Raw genomic sequence first — 20,616 nt, forward strand, 5'->3', positions numbered from 1 at the left:
CTTGTAATCATCATGGTGGGAAAAGTTACTCTGTTTTGAATCCTTAATATTCTCTTACAGATTTGGTAAAACCAACAAACAAAAAAGCATTTAAAAAAGTTTTTATATGTGTTCCTGTGCTCATCTTGTCTGTCATGTTTGAGAGCAGCAACCGTGATGCATTATGGTAAATATTGCTGGGCTAGTGACCATTGGTTGTTCACTACTTTTCACAACGTATTGTGGGATAGAATCAGTGCACTATATAGTGAATAACAGTGCTCACTCAGAATGTGGACACCACTACAAAATGGTGTATTCATTATAGAGTGCACTATATAGTGAATAGGGAATGATTTCGGACATAGCCCATGGTTTAAAAACCTTTAAATAACTACAATAATAACATTTAAACTTTAACTTTTTAATATTTGATATTTTTTGTCTGCATTCTATCTCTATTCTTATGTTTTACCTTCTAATTTAGTGGGAACTCTGAGTTTGCATTGAAGCAGTTGATGCAGGATTGCATAACAGCAGATCATCCTCTACCTTCAGCTTTGCCTGGTACTCACTTTTTATCATTGTCAGTGCCAAAAACCTGACAATATTGTGCTTTGGTATGTGGCCTCTTTTCACTTCGGTTGAGTAGCCAAACGTGTGTACAACCCTCAACAGCCTACATACCACTTTATTTCACTATAAAGCTCAGATTCCTCTGTAGCCCCTGGACAGGAAGTTGTAAAATCATACAATACAAATGATAAAAACAAACATGCAAGCAATCAAAACACTTCAAGCTCAACAACAGTCCATCACTAAAAACAACATATTTCCACCTGGTAAAGTTCCGTGGAACTAGTGGTGGGAGATTTATTACAATTTAAAAGAGTTTATAGACTCAGATTTCAATCCAAGCAGCAATCTCTAGTCCTGAAAAATGAAGCCAATGCAGATGTGCAAAAAACTGCAATATGGCAAGTGTCCACTTGAGGCTGGCTGCAGGAACACCCAAAGCCCCGTACACAACACATGTTAAAAAGATGTTATTTACCCTGAAAATAAACTGGTTTACAGCCTGGTTCAATAAATAAAATGTGTCTCATCAGCTAATGTCTTCATGTGCTCTCACTGTACGGGGGGTGGATTTTTTTGCACCACAATGGTTTAGATAATATGAAGGAAAAACTGCGCACTGACTGGCATGTCTCATTTGATTGACAGATTGCTTGACAGGCAGAAACTACATTTCTGTCAACCAGAATGCTAGCTAGCTAGCTGACAGGAAGTTGAGCTCAGTGGGCGGGATCTTGTCTGTTATTAAGTTGATCCAAAGTTGAGACAGCGGTTTCAAAATGGAGGCCACCACGAATTGTCTTCAAAAGCTGTTTGAGTCCGCCTAATGCAAACAAAAGGATTACGTCACACCGGCATTGTCCAATTCTTTTTAAAGTCTATGTTTCAAGCTAATGTTTATAAAAAAATCATAGGTGATTAGTTTCACCGACTCGTAACTCTCGTGCCAGCTAGCATTCCCCAGGAAACGTTATCAGCTAAGAATTTTTCTTTTGCTGGTGTAGCCATAAAGATGTCTAAAAACATTTATGAAAATATCTGTTCATCTGTTACATCTACAGTTTATCGTGTGTTTGTGTTTGTGTCAGACCTGGTGAACTCCATCGCTGGCCGTGTAGACGGAGCGGAGCTGCTTCAGGTGGTCTCTGGTGTGACTCAGACCTCGGAGGGTCTCAAACATCTCCTCCACAGTAGAGTGGGCTCGCTCTGTGGTCAGCTCCTCGGGGTTAGCACATCCTGAAAACACACATCAACACACTTACTACATGAAAGGCAGTTATGTAATATTATCAGAATGTGAAGGGTGTGATGTAACAGAAACATTTTGTGTGCACAGGTGAAAACGGGACGGTTTGTACATTAGAGTCACATAAAAATCAGGAACACCCCAGGATTCCTATAAAAACTCAGAGTAGAGAACTTAACACGCACAAAACCATTTACATCTGCAGGAAAAAAGCTCATCAGATGTAACTTTATTCTGCTGTGTGTAATTTTCTCAGCTGGGTGTGCTCTGAAAGCAGTTATGAAGGTGAATGCTTGGCAGCCAGAGGACAAGAGCGCCTTTATCTGAGCAGAAAACCTGCTGTCTAATGAAAAGCTCATGTTCCCTCCTTTAAAAGAAGTGCACGGAGCAGCAGAGACTCTCTGTGAAATAAACCCAAAATGACAGAGCAGAAGATAAAAGAGAGAAATGGGAGGCAGAGCAGGAGGTTGCATAAGAATGTGAAAGTGGAGTAAACAGAGAGAAAGTGGATAAAGACAGAGGACGCCAGCCAAGCCGACAGTTTACAGAGCGGCGGGTAAAGTAGGTCGACTGTCACCTGAACTTCCCCCTCGAGCTGCTCAGGAATGAAGCAGCTGTCTGTTAAAAAGATGATCTGACTGATCACACAGGATAGAGATGCAAAGAATCAGCTTTGGGTCCCAAAATCATGCTTTCAGATGTTTACTGTCTGCCATCTCTGCCTCACTTAGCAGGGAGGATGGAGGGACCTATTTCAACAGAGGTCTAGCCAATTAGTCTCACTACTGAAATGATCCACTGAGTGCAGTGAATGTGTCTCAGTGATTGTAGTATAAAGACACACAGATTCCTGGCTACCATTACATTATAAAAACAAAAGAACACTCCAAGCAACTGAAGCCTATCCCAGCTCTCATTGGTCAAGAGGTAGGGTACACCCTGGACCTACGCACGCTCTCACCGGTAGCCAAACTAGAGTCACCAGTTAACCTACCAAGCATGTCTTTGGTGGTGGGAGGAAGCTGGAGTACCCTGAGATAATCCAAGCATGCACAGGGAGAACATGTAAACTCTGCAGAGAAGGACCTGACCAGGAAGCAGACCAGGAACCTTCTTGCTGTGAGGCAGCAGTGCATGCCCCTGCACCACCCTGCAGCCCTCCCAAGCAACTCAGAGAAAAGGTTACTGAAAAGTATGTCATAGGACGAATTTGAAAGAAATTCCAAGGCACTGAACATCCTCAGAGTTCAGTTAAAGCCATCATCAAGAAATGGAAGGAATATGGGACATGTACAAATCTGCTTAGATCAGGCGGTCCTCACAAACAGTGAACGTGCAAGAGGGAGACTAGTGAGAGAGGCCACCAAGACATCTATGACTACTCTGAAGGAGTTACAAGCTTCAGCAGTGAAATGGGAGAAACTCTGCGTACAACAACTGTTCCCAAGGTTCTTCACCAGTCAAAGCTTTATGGGAGAGCCGCTGTTGAAGAAAACTCAGATACGCATACAGCAAACGCTGCACAGAAATGGTTTAAAAAGAAACAAGATGAAGGTTCAGGAGTGGCCAGGAAAAAAAAAAAAGGCTGTTCATCAAGGCTGCTTGATCCCTGTGCAACCTGACGCAGCTTGAGCAGTTTTCCAAAGAAGAATAGGTAAAATTGCAGAGTCCAGATGTGTAATCATGATTGAAACCTCTCCACTCATACCCAGGGCTAGAAGGGGTGAATATTTATGCAGCCATGATTGCTCTATAAAATCAGTGAAAGGGGAAAACATCCATTGGGGTGAATTCTTTTAAAAGGCACTGTACATCTCATACTCCAAGCCTTTGACAGGTTTTCATTGATTGAAGTTTTAAGCTCCGGCTTCCTCCCAGTCAGAGGTTTTAAACCGGGCGCTGCGATAAGAAGATTACGCTGCAGCAGCCACCTAACCCTGTGATATAACAAGCTTTTAAAGCCTTATACGCTGGCCTGTGTTGATTTTTATTGGTTAGGGATCATGCATGATACTGAACATGAATGTTACTGTGAATAAAAAAAAACACTAGGTGGTCACAGCTAAGGTGCATGACACATTAAAAAACATTAAGACGGGATGTAGGTCATGAGGTTGTCTTAGTTCTTTAAACTTAGATAATTTTTAGTACAATGTATTTCAAACAACACAATCTCCTTTATATACATGGCTGAGAACGGAACTGGAATAAAGCCAATGTTCTGTGCGGTTTAGGCCATGTGCAGGAGCTTGTCTGCACCTTTTGTTGAGCCAAATAATGAAATGAACCCCTTTTTGAGAGCCTGAGAGTTATTTTGTCAAATATTTCAACACATCTTGGGTCTTTATTCTGACACAGCATGTTTTAAAATGATACAATTCTGTTATTTCATAATCAATAGCATAAAAAGCAAAGTAATTTACATATCTACAGTTGAAACCAGAAATGTACAGACACTATAAAAAGATGCAGACCACTTTCTTTTCACGGTCTGACATCAAATCAGACTCTTTAAAGTCAGTTAGGATTACTAAAATTACCCTGAACAAAAACATAAATCCAATACTTTTGTTTTGGGCATATCAACATGCTGATTAGACAGCATGATTATAGCACAGGTGTGTCTTAGGCTGGCCACAATAAAAGGCCACTCTAAAATCTGCAGTTTTATCACACAGCACAATGACACAGATGATCCAAGTTTTGAGGGGGCATGCAATTGGCATGCTGACTGCAGGAATGTCCACCAGAGCGGTTGCCCTTGAATTTAATGTTCATTTCTCTACCATAAGCCGTCTCCAAAGGGGTTTCAGAGAATTTGGCAGAACATCCAACTGGCCTCACAACTGCAGACCACGTGTAACCACAGCAGCCCAGGACCTCCACATCCAGCATTTCCACCTCCAAGATCATCTGAGACCAGCCACCCGGACCGCTGCTGCAACAATCGGTTTGCATAACCTAAGAATTTCTGCACAAACTGTCAGAAATCGTCTCAGGGATGCTCATCTGCATGCTTGCCATCCTCATCAGGGTCTCAACCTGACTGCAGCTCATCGCTGTAACCGACTTGAGTGGGGAAATGCTCACATTCGATGGCGCCTGGCACTTTGGAGAGCTGTTCTCTTCACGGATTAATCCTGGTTTTCACTGTACAGGGCAGATGGCAACACAGGTATGGCGTTGTGTGGGTGAACGGTTTGCTGATGTCAACATAGTGTATCGAGTGGCCCATGGTGGCCGTGGGGTTATGCTATGGGCAGGTGTATGCTATGGACAACAAACACAGGTGCATTTTATTGATGGCATTTTGAATGCACAGAGATACCATGACGAGATCCTGAGGTGATGGTGGAAGAGGTCAGTAAGATAAGGGAGGGCCTGTTGGTTTAGGCCTTTATAGGTGAGGAGGAGGATCTTAAATTGAATATGAGAGGGGATGGGGAGCCAGTGGCGTTCTTGTAGGACAGGGGTGATGTGGTTGTGGGTGAGGAGGTGTGCTGCGGAGTTCTGAATGTGCTGGAGTTTATTGAGGACTTTGGAAGATGTGCCATATAGATGATTGTGTAATGGCTTTGGAATCATTTATAGGTTAACTGACAACATGTGAGTTAGTTGGAGGCACACACAAACACACTGCTTCCTTGTGTGACATCAAAGAAAAATCCAAAGAAATCAGCCAAGATATCATGAAAAGAACCTCTGGACCTTCACAAGTTTGGTTCATCCTTGGGTTCAATTTCAGATACCTGATGGTGCCATGTTCATCTGTTCAAACAGTTTCACACCAGTATAAACACATGGGAGTGTCCAGCCATCATACCGCTCAGGAAGGGGACAGGTTCTGTGTCCCAGAGGTGAATGTGCCTTGGTGTGAAAGGCGTGTATCAACCCTGGAACAGAAGCTAAAGGCCTTGTGAAGATGCTGAAGCTGGTCAGAGAGCATCATTATCCACAGAGAAACCAATCCTTGATCCACATGGGCTGAGAGGCAACTCAGCCAAGAAGCCTTTACTCCAGAAGCAACATAAAAAAGCCAGATTACAGTTTAGTTATGCACACAGGGATACAGACCTTCATTTTTGGAGACCTGTCCTGCAGTCTGATGAAATATAAAATTGAACCGTTTGGCCATAATGACCATCGTTGGAGGAGAAAGGAGGAAGCTTGCAAGCCTGAGAACACCATCCCTACAGTGAAGTATGGGGGTGGCAGCATCATGTTGTGGGGTTGTTTGGTGCAGGAGGGACTGGTGTACTTCACAAAATAAATGGCATCATGAGGAAAGAACATTATGTAGAATATTGAAGCAACCTCTCAAGACATCATCTAGGAAGTTAAAGACTGGGCACAAATGGGTGTTCCAAATGGACAATGATCCTCAGCATACCACCACATTAGTAAGAACGTGGCTTAAAGACAACAAAGTCAGTGTTTTGGAGTGGCCATCATAGAGCCCTGATATTAATCCAATAGAAAATGTTTGGGTAAAGCTGAAGAGGCATGTGCGAGCAAGGTGGCCAACAAATCTGACTCAGCTACACCAGTTCTGTCAGGAGAAACGGGCCGAAATTCCAGCAAACCTCTTGTGAGAAGCTTCTGGAAGGATCCCCAAAATGTTTGACCCAAGTCATACAGTTTAAAGCAGTGGTTCTCAACTGGTCCGGCCTCAGGACCCACCAGTCTGTCTTAGGAAAGATTGTGACCCAAGTTTCTAAACAGTTTTCAACAACGCATGTTTGGTAATCGAATATGTTGCAGTTTGGAGCATGATTGGACCAAAACACCTGATATACTAAAGAGAGGGGACAAAACTGAGAAATTTTATACCCTCTTTCCCCATCATTATGTGTCAATTTTTTTGCCAATTTTCTAGACAAGTTGTGAAATTACTTCATTATCATGGGAAAAGTAGCCATTTATGGCAAGAAGAGGAGATGTATTAGTTAAAATATTGATCAAACATTTGAATTTACCAATTTCACAGTAAAACAGAGTAAAATGAAAGTATGCATGTCCAATAGGGACTTCAGGACTTTTGCCATTATCTTTTTTCCCAGACACCTGGGCAAGAATCACTGAAGAGAGTAATAAAAAAATCTCTCTTATTATTCTGGCATTTAGCAAATAGAAATGATTTTGGTTACCCTAACTGAGCTAAAACAGGAAAGGTTTAGTCTGATTTAAGTTAGACAGTTATATAAAAAAAGGTTATTAAAATGACAGGCAGACTCTAGCACAGTCTATATTGCCACTTCAGCATCATAGCTTATTCTGATCACGTCTACATCAAACTTTCCGACTGTGCATCAAAGCAGTTAAATCGTAGAAATAAGGAAAAAGCCAGAATGATCAGAAGGACTGGCTCGATTTCTACAATGATGTTTAATAAAATCTTAAAAATGTGATGTTTAAAGGAATAAAAAGCACTCTGATATCCGATTTAGTCACGTAACTTTGCCTCCACTTTGATCTGGATCAAACCTTCAGAAACGTTTGGACTAGACTTTGAGCAGGATTTATAAAACCTTTGATCCAAAAAATCTGGATTATCCTGATTCAATCTGAAGGGTAAATACAGGCCGAATTCCAGGGAAGTAAAATGTGATTACACTTTAATTTCACCATACAATCAAACATTTATTTATGTAGTTTTTGCTGGATATGTTTGTTGATGTTTGAGCTTAATTTCTTAAACTTTTAAACACATTTAAGGCCTCTGAAAACAGTCTATGTGACCGCCCTGCTGGTTAAGAATGAGCCCAACATCCTTTGTGTTAGGACAGAAGACTGAGGTTTGAATACAAATTTACACACTCGCTTCCTTCATAGAAAGACGGTGGACTATTAAGTGACCCCATCAGCACAATAAAAATGATTTTAGACATCACTTTGGCAACCACGTCATTACTATGGCAACCACGTCTGGAAAACCACTCATAGCGTTTGGGAAAGGGAAGAGCCTTTGAAAAAAAACTTGGAGGGTGATTGGATGAAAGGTCTGTCTGTCACATCTTTACAGGCCAATCAGAGCAACAAAACACGTGACGTCGTAGCCGCTACTGAGAAGTAAACACCCTCGAGAACTGCATAACTTGAACCATGGCGACTGCAGACATGTCAGTACACGACTTTTGTCGTTTTTGAACAGAAAACAACTCACTGCTGTTCTTTGTCCTTCTTTTAACGAAGAAATGTGGTCAAGTTCTGATAAAACTGACGCTTTAGCAGCATCCACGCTAATGTCTTCTGCCATAATTGCACCGGTCTCTTGTTGTTGCTTGCTTACGTCAAGACTCTGCCATGCCTGAAAGTACTGCCCGTCAACGCTGATTGGTCCTGTCACTTTCTAACCGGGCCCAAGTGGATCAGATGGGAGCTTTGTAAGATGGGTTTGCCTGTAAGAAAAAGGGAAACAGGCGTATCCATTTGCTTTGCAAGGTTACAGCCAATGATCGTCATACTAAAATTATCACAAGCAGAAAAAGTTATTCCTGGTAAATTCTTTGTACTTCATCAAAACACAACTAGGTAAAAATGCGTGCGCTGATTTATGAAGATTCTGATTTCCTTTTCCAGCAGGACTTGGCACCTGCACACAGTGAAGCCAAAACTACCAGAAACTGGTTTGGCTCTCATAATACTACGCTTGACTGGCCAGCCAACCCAAACCTGAACCCCAAAGAGGATCTCTGTGGAAATGTCAAGAAGAAGATGGGCACCAGACTTAAGAATACAGATAAGCTGAAGGCTGCTATCAGAGCAACCTGGGCTTTCTAACACCCCAGCAGTGCCACGGGCTGATTGGCTCCATGCCACGTCACATGGACGTTGGAATAATTTTGGCTTTTTTGAATGAAAAGTTCCAGTTTTTAACTTTGAAAAAGTTTAACAGTAAGAGTTTTTGCCCTTTCAGGGGTAGAAGTGAAATTTATTGATATATTTTAGGTGGAACTGCATCCGTTTTTCTCAAATGATGCCTAGATTTATTGGTATTCTGAATTAAAAATTGTAAACCTGAAAACACTGCTTATATCTGCCTGATATGCACCCTCTCCGGACCCTCCCCCGGATGCTTTGAGCTATGTCCTGTCTTTACCTCTGGCATGCCCGCCTCTCTCTTGAGCTGAGCTTGTCTGAAGGTCGTCCTGCAGACGGTCACTGTCCTCATATCTATCAGCTGCAGGAGCAGCTTATTTAACTCAGGAGAACAGTGGGAAGAGGATCGCTGCCGTGCATGATGTAGATTCATTTGAAAACAGAGAAAAAGAAAATACGGACATCCAAAGTCCCAGACAGGAGAGAGAAGAAGGGTTAACACTTTGTAGTCTAGTTAGGGGACAAGTGTAGCACTAGCAGTTTTTGTTTACAGCATAGGAAGAGCCAGTGAGCCAACAAACTGGAGTTAAAGTCAGGAAAAGTTTGCATAAAACAAAACCCTGACAAATGTTTTATTCCCACCTTTCTCAGTGTGTGGTTTTAATTCCTCTCAGTAACAGCTGGCTCAATTTTCTTGCACTCCTGCTTTGATTTGAGTAATTAGGCTCAACTCTAAAGGTTCTGCATGACTTCTGCCACCCCGAGGTTACCGCCAAAGCCCGGAAACTCAATTAATGCTCTTACTTCAGGATTATATAACAGCATATGAGCTCACGTATTATCCAGGGGAGCTCTGGAACGAAAGCAAAGGCAGACACATGTATGTGAGTTATATATGTAAGTGAATGAGATAAGATCTCACACTCACATGATGTGGAAAAAATCTGCCTTCATACACATGCATTAACAGACTGGAGAATTGACTGGATGTAGGAGAAGAAATGTCGCTCTAAACCTCCTCTAGAGAAAGATACACATTCACTGGGCTGCAATCTGACCTGCACAAACACTCCGCTTCATTTTATTTGGCACATTTGGATATAAATGAATAAATCAATGTCAGATAGGTTAGATAACGAACACGGAGCAGCTTGACTTTGTCAGGATTTAATCTCTGTTATTTGTTCTCTGGTTGGTCCTTTCTCCCGGCGTAGAGACCATATCAAATTTAGCAGCGGTGAGTCTTTGTTTTGAGTTTCTGTCTGGAGGAATGTAGAGAGTCTAGCCTTCCTGAGCTGCACTAACACTAAGGTGAAATGTGGGCAAAAAGAGGAGGGCGTTGTGACGGATTTTAGCGTGAAGACTTGGCGATATGTGGGTCTTATCTCTGCAGGCACCTGCATAGGTGAGAGGCATCCTGCAAAACAAATAACTGATGTTTGTTGGACCTGACAATACAAGAGAAAGGACAATCACATGCAAATATTCAATGTTAATTTAGGACCTCAAATATATATTTATAAAACTTATTTTAGAATTGGAATCAGGGACAAGAGAGCAGGGAGAGATGTCTTAAACCACCTGGCTGTCTGCACCCCATGACCTTAAATATTTTTGACTAGGTCAGAGAAATTAGTACCTGTGACCCTGAACAGGATGAGTGGTATGGACGGATGTGTAATGCCAAAAAACAGTTTGTTGGATTCCAAAAAGGAGGAAAATCTTGATCCTGGATGGTTTTTCCTAATCATATGAATGTTACAATTACAACAGTTTGTTGTTGTTTTGCTTCATTATTTACCATGGCACTGGCGGCATGGATGAATGAGGCACACTGAGGATGTTTTTTCTAGCGTACGTCGTAGCCTAATTTGACATACTGTAATAATAACTGCTGTTTTTAGGAGCATTGTTTGCTAAACAACTAAAGAAAACAGAAAAAGTACTATTTAAATATGCTGTGAATCTATCACACGGGTGTCAAACTCAAGGCCCGGGGGGCAAAATCCAGCCTGCAAGATTATCTCATATTTCTGTTCTAACTGGCCCATCATCATTGATAATTTAAGGGTGCTTTCACATTAGGCCCAGTTGTTTCGAACTGCGCCACGATTCCTCCCCCTCCCCGTCCCCCGCTGGCTTACTTTCATACTAGCAACATCGAAGCGTGCCCGGGCGCACTTGTGCATTTACTTAGTCTGAAACAGCAGCTGGCAGTATGCACGTAGCGTAGGGTTAAAAACCCCGCAAAGGAGGAGAAAGTAGAAGAAGCTACCATGGCAACCACTGGGGTCATGACCTGAGCGAAGACTGCTTTTGTTTTGACCTGGCAAAAAGTCCATCCTGCAGCCATGGATGATTAAAATCACTTTTAAGATGCCAGCAACTTTGCTCTTCATATCTGCACATCTACTACAGCCCAGAGGATTAAATGGGCAGATGCAGCAGTTTTTGAGGTGACAGGAGACTTTTACTGCCTTTACATCTCCTCTCACTGACTCCAACCTGTGTTCATCTGTAAGGTGAGTCACAACAGACCGTTTATTGGCTGGATTCTGATGATTTCCGCCCTTTATTGAGGAAAAATGTGAACAAACTGCCGCGCTGTGGACAGAAGTTTAGCTTTTACGATGATCCAAGCACGGTTGCATTCACACCTCATCCGAACCATGCCAGAGTCCACCTGAATTGCGCCCGAGACCACCTCCCCAAGTGGGCCTGGTGCACTCGGTTCCGGGACCGGGCCCTTAGTGTGAAAGCACCCTTAGATATCCTTGTTAAGTCATAAAATCTGAAAAAGTAAGGAGTAAAAATATTTAGATAAGAAGTCAGGAATTTGGGGAGAAAATAATTTGTGTTTTAATCTCATATTTTCAATTTTGCATTTCACAATTAGGACTCGAACTTAGGATTTTTTATTTCATACTCTGAGCATTTCAACTCATAATTTTGACCTCTCATTTAATATTTTGAGCTTTGAGATTAATAATTCTTCATTTTTAATTCATATTTTGACCTTTTAAACCAGTTATTTTGTATTTAATCTCATATTTTTAACTTCAAACTTTGACTTCATAATCCCATAGTTTGACCTTTTAGACACAGAATTTAAAATTCTGAATCACATTTTGACTTTTAATTTCATGATTATAAATTTTATTTCATATTGTGACCTTTAAAACTGATGATTTTGACTTCTTTCTAAAACATTTGCCTTCAAAAAAACATTATTTTTCAATTTTAATTTCATATTTTGACCTTTTTGAATGAATAAATTTTACTTTTCTCAGATTGTGAACCTTTAAACTTATCTTTTTAACCCTTTAAATGTCAAAATTGTTTATCATCATCAGTGTTAAGTTTTTTTTTATTATTATTTTATTTCTGGTTAAATGAGGACGATAGTTTCTGGTTAAAAAGGTAACCCTGTTAGGCCCTCAGGTTAGACCTGAATCCAGAATCCGGCCCCTGTTGTGATTGAATTTGACACCTCTGATCTACCGGCATGTTCCTCTAGGGTGCACTAACAGTTTTCTTGGTCCATTTCTGCAGGAGTGCAGGTAAAAGGACGTGTTAATCTGCCTTGCATGTGTTTCGTGAGAGCGGGTTGACTTATTGCCAAAGCACACACAGCAGTGTTGGGTCTGGTCCGGGGCTGTCACAGGCTGCTGAATGCCCCCCTCCCTCCCTCAGCCCTTTTAGGCAGTCTGCGGTTTAAATGTTGATCAAGGCTCGGCTGCAGATCCTGGAGGAGGAGCGGGGACCAGGTGCTGATCCGGGGGAACATCCAGCCTGGCTGTGAGAATGAACACCTGCGTCTGAATTAAAATCATTTCACGTCGCCACCATGCCACCCACCATAACAGCACCCCCTCGCCGTCTCATGCCTCTCACGCAATGGGCGCCAAATTCCGGTTTTTACAAATCATCTCCATAATAAACGTTATCTAATAGCTACCCAGATGTCTACTAGCATAAATTCCCCCCTTTATGTGATTGTAGCGTTTATAAAACTGATGGGAAATGACTAACTGCAGATAAATGCTATCTTTGACATTTTCCATTTATTGTCTGCAACTTCTTCACAAATGACAAATTAAAGTGACTCATCGCTGCACAAAGAGACATGAGGGAGAGAAAGGAGAGGCAAGGTGGAGTTTAGGCTTGATGAGGAGAGTGGTGAGTGCAGGAAGGAAACATCTGATCGAGGGTTTTCTTAATTAAATCTTACAGAGCCGGAGGTGAGCAACAGTCTCTGTAAGGGTGTGAGTGTAACCTGTGACGCTCAGGAGGTGGAAAATACCGACCGATCAGAGGGGCGCGGAGGAATTCAGCTCCTAGAATAGAGCTAGATGGGGATTAATGTATAACAAATCAAGACAGGGAGGTGATGCAAGTACGGCCAAAGATGGAGACTTCTTGTTGACATAACAGTGTTTCCTGCAGCGTGTTGTGGTTATGGTAGCGGCCTTAGAAACACACGCCCCACGCCTTAACTACCGCTGTAGAAAAAAAGTCCAACTAAAGCCCTGCAGAGTCCAGTTTTCTTAATCCTGCTCCTTCTAGATTTCTGACAATTATCCCACCATCATCCAGTTGACCTGTGCAACATTAAGAATGACAAACTACAGGCAGTCGAAAGAATGGCATTCAGAGTTTCCCATCAATTACCTAGACCAGTGGTCCTCAACGTTGGGGTCGGGACCGCCATGAGGGTCACAATGCTGAGAGGGGGGTTCACAAGATGCCCCCAAAAAACTAAGAATATTTTTTAAATTACACAGGCAAAATTGAGTAAAAAGGCTCTAAAAAGATGAATTTACAGATAAAAAAGTAGCAAAAGTGAATTAAAAGTGACCCAAAAATGCACAAAATTAATGCATTTAACTTCAAAATGTCAAAATTTGTCTCCTGGGGAAGCATGCCCCTGGACCCCTCTGAAGTTTTGGGGTTCCCCCCACAGGTGTCTCCTAAAGTCCTGTGGGAAACAATGCATTGTGATGGCTTAACTTAAGCGATGAATATGCAAAATGTTACTTAAAAAATCAAAGTTTCTTCCCTGAATGGACCAAGACAGGACACATGAAGAGAAAGCTATTTTCTTGCTGTAGTCATGGTAACAGCTCCAGAGTGTCTCCGCATGTGTGGATGAAGTGTGGAGCGGCTGACAACCCCGGATTGATTAAAACCCCTGGTTCTGATGAGTCTGATGTGTTTTTCTCTCTCTCTTCACTTTGATAATTTGAGGAAAAATGTTTGAGTGCTGCACAAAAAAAAGCAAGGAAAATCATTGTCTAACTCTTTTACTCCTTGAAAAAAAAAAAATTGAAAAACAAAACAAAACAAAAACACACTGGATCCAACCACTCCTAAAAGAGACCAACATACACCATATTGCCAAAAGTATTTGCTCACCTGCCTTGACTCGCATATGAACTTAAGTGACATCCCAGACTTAATCCATAGGGTTTAATATGACGTCGGTCCACCCTTTGCAGCTATAACAGCTTCAACTCTTCTGGGAAGGCTTTCCACAAGGTTTAGGGGTGTGTTTATGGGAATTTTTGACCATTCTTCCAGAAGCACATTTGTGAGGTCACACACTGATGTTGAACGAGAAGGCCTGGCTCTCAGTCTCCGCTCTAATTCATCCCAAAGGTGTTCTATCAGGTTGAGGTCAGGACTCTGTGCAGGCCAGACAAGTTCATCCGCACCAAAGTCTCTCATCCATGTCTTCATGGACCTTGCTTTGTGCACTGGTGCACAGTCATGTTGGAACAGGAAGAGGCCATCCCCAAACTGTTACCACAAAGTTGGGAGCATGGAACTGTCAAAAATCTGTTGGTGTGCTGAAGCATTCAGAGTTCCTTTGACTGGAACTAAGGGGCCAAGCCCAGCTCCTGAAAAACAAGCCCACACCATAATCCCTCCTCCACCAAACTTTACACTTGGCACAATACAGTCAGACAAGTACCATTCTCCTGGCAACCGCCAAACTCAGACTGGTCCATCAGATTGCCAGATGGTAAAGCGCAATTTGTCACTCCAGAGAACGTGTCTCCACTGCTCCAGAGTCCAGTGGTGGCGTGCTTTACACCACTGCACCCAACGCTTTATATTGCACTTGGTGACGTATGGCTTAGATGCAGCTGCTCGGCCATGGAAACCCATTCCATGAAGCTCTCTACACACTGTTCTTGAGCTAATCTGAAGGCCACATGAAGTTTGGAGGTCTGTAGCGACTGACTCAGAAAATTGGCAACCTCTGCGCACTATGCACCTCAGCATCTGCTGACCCCGCTCTCTCGTTTTACGTGGCCTACCACTTTGTGGCTGAGTTGCTGTCGTTCCCAATCACTCCCACTTTGTTATAATACCACTGACAGTTGACTGTGGAATATTTAGGAGTGAGGAAATTTCAGGACTGGACTTGTTGCACAGGTGGCATCCTATCACAGTACCACGCTGGAATTCACTGAGCTCCTGAGAGCGAGCCATTCTGTCACAAATGTTTGTAGAAACAGTCTGCATGCCTAGGTGCTTGATTTTATACACCTGTAGACATGGAAGTGATTGGAACACCTGATTTCAATTATCTGGATTGGTGAGTGAATACTTTTGGCAATATAGTGTTTATTCGGAATATCAGCCATACAATTGTCTTTCATTTGTTGTTTCTCTTGTCCCTCTCCTCTTCCTGCTTTGCTCCCACCCCTACTCTTCCTTCTGCAAACCAGCTTCACATCATTTTCCCTCTGGAACTGTAATCCTATCTAAGACACGAGTGCACAGTGCTTCATTATGGCAGAGTCACGAGTGTTTTCTTAACTTTAGCCTAACTGAAGTAATAATCTGCTCTTAAATGTTTAAATTATTTTAAATTATTCACTTCGGAGCAATACAACTTGATGCAGGTCTTCAACTGTCAATATCTGCACTGATCAAGCAGGTACGAAAAAAAAAAAAAATCCTCCTGCAGTAGTTTGGGTTCGATGGTGCATGTTGGTTTGTTTGGAGGAGCTGTAAGTAAGTTGGATAACTTCTAAATCTCTGTCTTATTCCTGCTGGTTTCTCAAAGTCAGCCAAACCCAGCTTTAATGAGGGAGAACTGAACATGAAGGATAACGTGTAATCAGTGGTTTTAGCTTCAGGCTGGTGTCTTTGTGCATTTCTGTCAACATTAAGAATTACACAAAAAAACATATTTTTTTTATTCCCTCTTTACTCTCCCTCTGTGCAGCCCTGAGGCTTCCACTGCTGTAAAGAATGAATAAAAAACAAACTTCTATTTAACGGAAGCTTAAATAATTTCCTGGAACAGCTCAGTTTTAGTTTTAGGAAGTGTTACTCATGCTGCGCAGTACGATGCATTCACAATATATCCAGTGTTTACTGAGTAAAATATACTGTATATTTAAGAAAAACACTCCACAGCCCCAAAGGAAACCAATGCAAACTTAATACTGCAAATGCAGGATTCATTATTATGTTAGAAGAGGCACAAAGAAGGTCAAAATAGGTTTCATAGCATGCAATGAATGTATTAAACTCATCCTCTCTAAGTACTGATTGATGCATTCCTCTCCTTCATGCTTGTTTCATGATGTAGACCAGTTTTACTCAACCCTGCTTAATCGAAGAGCCAAATTGTTGAGAAATACCTTTGCAAGAGCATTAAGTGGTTCAAAGTGGCAGAAATTACTTAAATTAGCAATAAAAATAAGTTAAAGGTGGCAAAAATGGTCCAAAAGTGGCAAAAACATAGCAAAAAAGTGAGAGGAAAGTGACTTGAATGGACAAAAAGCAGTCCAGAGTGACAAAATAGGGCAAAAAAAGAGGAAACAAGGGGTTCTTTATGGCAAACGGTAGCTTAAATGGGCAAAAAGTGGTGAAAAATGGTGAAAAGGGGCAAAAAATGTTCAAAAGTGGCAAAAACATGGCAAAAAAATTAGATAAAAGTGACTTGAATGGGCGAAAAGCAGTCAAGAGTGGCAAAATAGGGCAGAAAAAGAGGAAACAAGGGGTTCTTTATGGCAAAAGGTAGCTTAAACGGGCAAAAAGTGGCAAAAAAAAAAGATGAAAATGCACGAAAAAGGGGAAAAGGTGTCAAAAAAATGTGGCACAATAGAGCAAAAAAAGAGGAAAAAAGTGGTATTTAATGGCAAAAGGTAGCTTAAATGGGCGAAAAGTTGAAAATTTTTTGCCCCTTTTCACCAATTTTTCACCAAAGTGGTAAAAACATGGCAAAAAAATGCAATAAAAGTGACTTGAATGGTCAAAAAGCAGTCAAGAGTGACATAATAGGGCAGAAAAAGTGGAAACGAAAAGATGTGGCAAAAGAGGGCAAGAAAAGAGGAAAAAAGTGGTATTTAATGGCAAAGGTAGCTTGAATGGGTGAAAAGTGGCAAAAAAAATTGTGGAAAAACGGCAAAAATGGGATAAATAGGACAAATTAGTTTGACTATATTCAATTCAAAACTTTACTACAGACTTTAGACTATAAAAGCCTTTTGTATTAAGTCTGTGAAACACACTGATTAATGTGATTAAATTCTGAGGTCAAAGTTTCCCTTTTCTAAGGTTTTTTGTGGGAATAATATTTCAAATTAAAACATTCAAGAGCCAAAAATCATCACAAAAGAGCCACATGTGGCTCAAGAGCCACACGTTGAGTATCACTGATGTAGACATTTGAAGACTTAAGTAGTATCAAAACGTGACAGAGGTAAAACATTACATAAATCTGTCCAGACAGAGACTAGACAAGTGCAGAAAACTAAGAGAGAAACCAAAGAAATGTTAAAGTATATACTTGAATCCATTACTGAAGCCAAAATGTTGCATTTATGGGAAATAAAACCTTAAGGAACTGAGGCAACAGTCAGTTAGTAAAAACAGAGGGTCTGTTTCCTCAACAACCCTCCAAACAGGGCAACAAACTGCTCTACATCTGTCCCAGAAAACCACAATCCAAGCTAATCGCTGCGTACTTATCAGAGGAATGTAGACACGGAGACTGCTTATAAATATCCCTGCTTATTTTAAACTTGATGAAAACTTCTATTCTGGTCAGAGAGGAGAATCGCCATCATCACCAGGAAAGAAACAGCCTAGATCCGGTGAGGAATGCTCCTCTATCTCAGGATGAAAGATGAGAGAGTAATCGCTGTGTTTTACCGCTTCGTGCTGGTCATGCTTCTCCCTGACATGATGCTAGCGGTCTCTATGGACACCATGTCATTTCTAGGTCAACTGGGAGTCATTTACACGTGGATGTACACTGAGCCTGACATAAGAGGAGCACACCTGTGCTGAGCACCGATGCACGTCCAAGAACCCTCCAACACATGTGCATGTTGGCTGGAGAAAGTACTGTGGAGAATGCACAGTAAATAAACAACAAGGAAGCAGTAGTTTCAGACAAAGCCTCACATGGACCGTAATAAAATCAAACAAAGCAGGCCCCCTGACTACTTTTTTAATTAATTCTGTGTTTTTCAAAGCCCTTTAATTTTGAAGTTTGTTCATTTCGAATGGAAAACAACAGCAGTAGCTAAAATCTTAACAGTTGCGTCACCAGATTGGACTCTGTTGTGAATCGACTCATGCAATGTAAGGTGTGCTTAAAGTCCCTCTAAACTGAATCAAAACTTTGTGTCTGAACAAACTCGATATTTCTAGAATAGGGTTTCTGTAAACATGAAAACACCGAGACCTATGTGTGACTGAATTTTGGATTTGGACCATTAGAAAGTTGTTACCTCTTTTCTGGCTGGGTTTAATTTGGGCAGGTCAAATACAGTGACCCACCACGTTAAAAGCCAGCTACATGCCGTGTTTTTGTTCATTGCAAAGTAAATTTCCTCAATCTATCAGCAACAGTGGCTTACTGGTAAAAAGTATCATTGCGGAGATTTGTGCCAGAAAACAGTAAATCCTCAGTTAATCCCCACCTTCTGTCTCTGCTCTGGCACAGAGCCAGGCTCTGATCAGAGTTCACCGTAAGGTCAGGTCGAAGGTAAGACTAATTACTGGAGTTTCTACTTGAACCAGATGCAGCAGGAGCAAACCAAACATGTTACCTGCTGAAGGTGTGTTTTAATCCATGTTTCTCTTGTCTTTCGTCCTGGATGATTAAAAGAAGCAGGCTGTGGCTTTGTCTCTCTCAAAGCAGCAACGGTGCAATCCCTCATGCCTATTAGCGTTGCGTTCTTAAAGTTTAGCAAAGTATCCGATGATAGACATGTTCTATTGCTACCAAGTCTTTCACAATAAAAGCCTCCAATGCTGATCATCATTGAAGACCTTTATTTTGAAGAGCAACATCAGGAAATGGAGTGTGCCTGCAGCAACTTAACAACAAACAAGTCTGATAAACAGAAACAAAACATAACTTCACCTATCTCAGAAAATAACCTTCATGGAATAAGTCTTTTTAGCGCTGTTAGAGATGTTCCCATACCACGGTGTTGGGTATCAGCTGATACCAAGTACTGATCCAATACCAGTGTGAACTTTCTGGACTGACTGTGCAGACTAGCAAATTATTTTAGACCTTTATTTGACTCAGAACATGGCTTGACAAATAGAATCATAACGTACAGCATCTCTGTGACCCTAAAGTTGTTTTTATGCTGATTATTGAGTTTTACTGCTAAATATTAAAATAATAATAATACAGGGGGCTGCATCACAGGCTCTCTACATCTCTCTCTCCTTTATTATTAATTTAGCTTTTAATAAACTGTGTCACTTCTTTTCATGCACGACAGCTCCAGTTTGGAAGGCATTTTAACGATCATATTCAGAGGAAAACTGTCACAAAGCCACCATTCTTTGCTGCTGCAGTGGCTCCTTTGGTTCTTCTTCGGTGCCGTAAAAACAGTAGCTTGTGCATGCAGTGAAGAAGAATTGATTTCCGGTTTATAGTGCTAACATTTAGCATGGCTAAATGAAGCAAAATATAAAGTTCAACGACATGGGAATGGAACGGAGCAAACTTGTGTACTTGTCGATACCAACACCTGCATTTTAAGCAGTATCGGACACATTTCTGATAATGGTATCAGAATCGGAACAACACTAAGTGCTGTCATAACATAAATGTGCTTGTTTCTCTGGTTAGAAAGAGAGTTGTAACAAAGCAGACAGCTGATTCCTCCAGTGAGGTTGTAGAATTTTTTTTAAATTTAAGAGGATTGTGCTTCTCCAAAGTGGGTGGAGCTCATCCAATAGACACACCTACACCATCCTTGAGCAGATATTACTGCCTCATTTAGCTGATTTTAAAGCTTAATTTTATAAACTCAGAAATGTTTTTCATGACTGAAATTAGGCCTGGTGGTCCAGGACACAGTCGCCTGACAAACAACAAGCCTACAATGCTAATTTTTTTTTATCACTTTACAGAGACTTTAAGAGAAGTATGTTAACTGTCCTTTAAAGACCCTTTCTAAGGCTGCCATCACAATGATAGAAGCATAGATTACAAACAGGGGCAGGCAGGAGCCTTTAAATGCCATCGTGCTGTGTTGTGAATGTTTTGTGAGGATGTTTCTGCATTCTTCACCTGTTTATGTTTTGTCAACCTAATTGCATGTCCTATCTTTCCTTTACAGCACCATGCAAATCTGCACCCTCCATTCTTTGAGAAAAGGAGTTTTGTGCACATAATGAACACTAAGTTGCAATTTGCTTTGGTACAAAAAGAGTGAACACGTGAAACAGACAATCCACTTTTGTGAGTTTTAAATGAAGCAGCTATGTCAGTCATGGTAGACACACGTGGTACACTTTTGCATGGATCTTTGTCGACAACTTTTTATGATTGAAAAATAACAAAGGCTGCATACAGCACGTCTGCTTGTCCTCAAACGGCCTCTCTAACTTGTATGCAGGCACTCCATTCAGTGTTTCCTTTATGACTGACACCTCATGGCTAATACAACTGACAAGTTATCCATTCAAGTCCAATTAAAAATGCTGCACTATCCCTT

At 41.3% G+C, this 20,616-nt stretch overlaps 1 protein-coding gene across 1 annotated transcript in view; it reads right to left on the reverse strand.

The window, feature by feature from the left end:
- The window catches only part of scfd2 (sec1 family domain containing 2), a 282,684-nt gene that overhangs the window by 36,494 nt on the left and 225,574 nt on the right, over positions 1-20,616 (reverse strand). Inside the window, exon 6 of the mRNA XM_041790453.1 lies at positions 1,646-1,791. Coding sequence (XP_041646387.1) covers positions 1,646-1,791 — 146 coding nt within the window. The remainder of the gene's footprint in view (positions 1-1,645; positions 1,792-20,616) is intronic.

Source organism: Cheilinus undulatus, linkage group 7 (assembly GCF_018320785.1).
Source record: "Cheilinus undulatus linkage group 7, ASM1832078v1, whole genome shotgun sequence".
In the NCBI taxonomy this organism is placed as follows: Eukaryota; Metazoa; Chordata; class Actinopteri; order Labriformes; family Labridae; genus Cheilinus; species Cheilinus undulatus.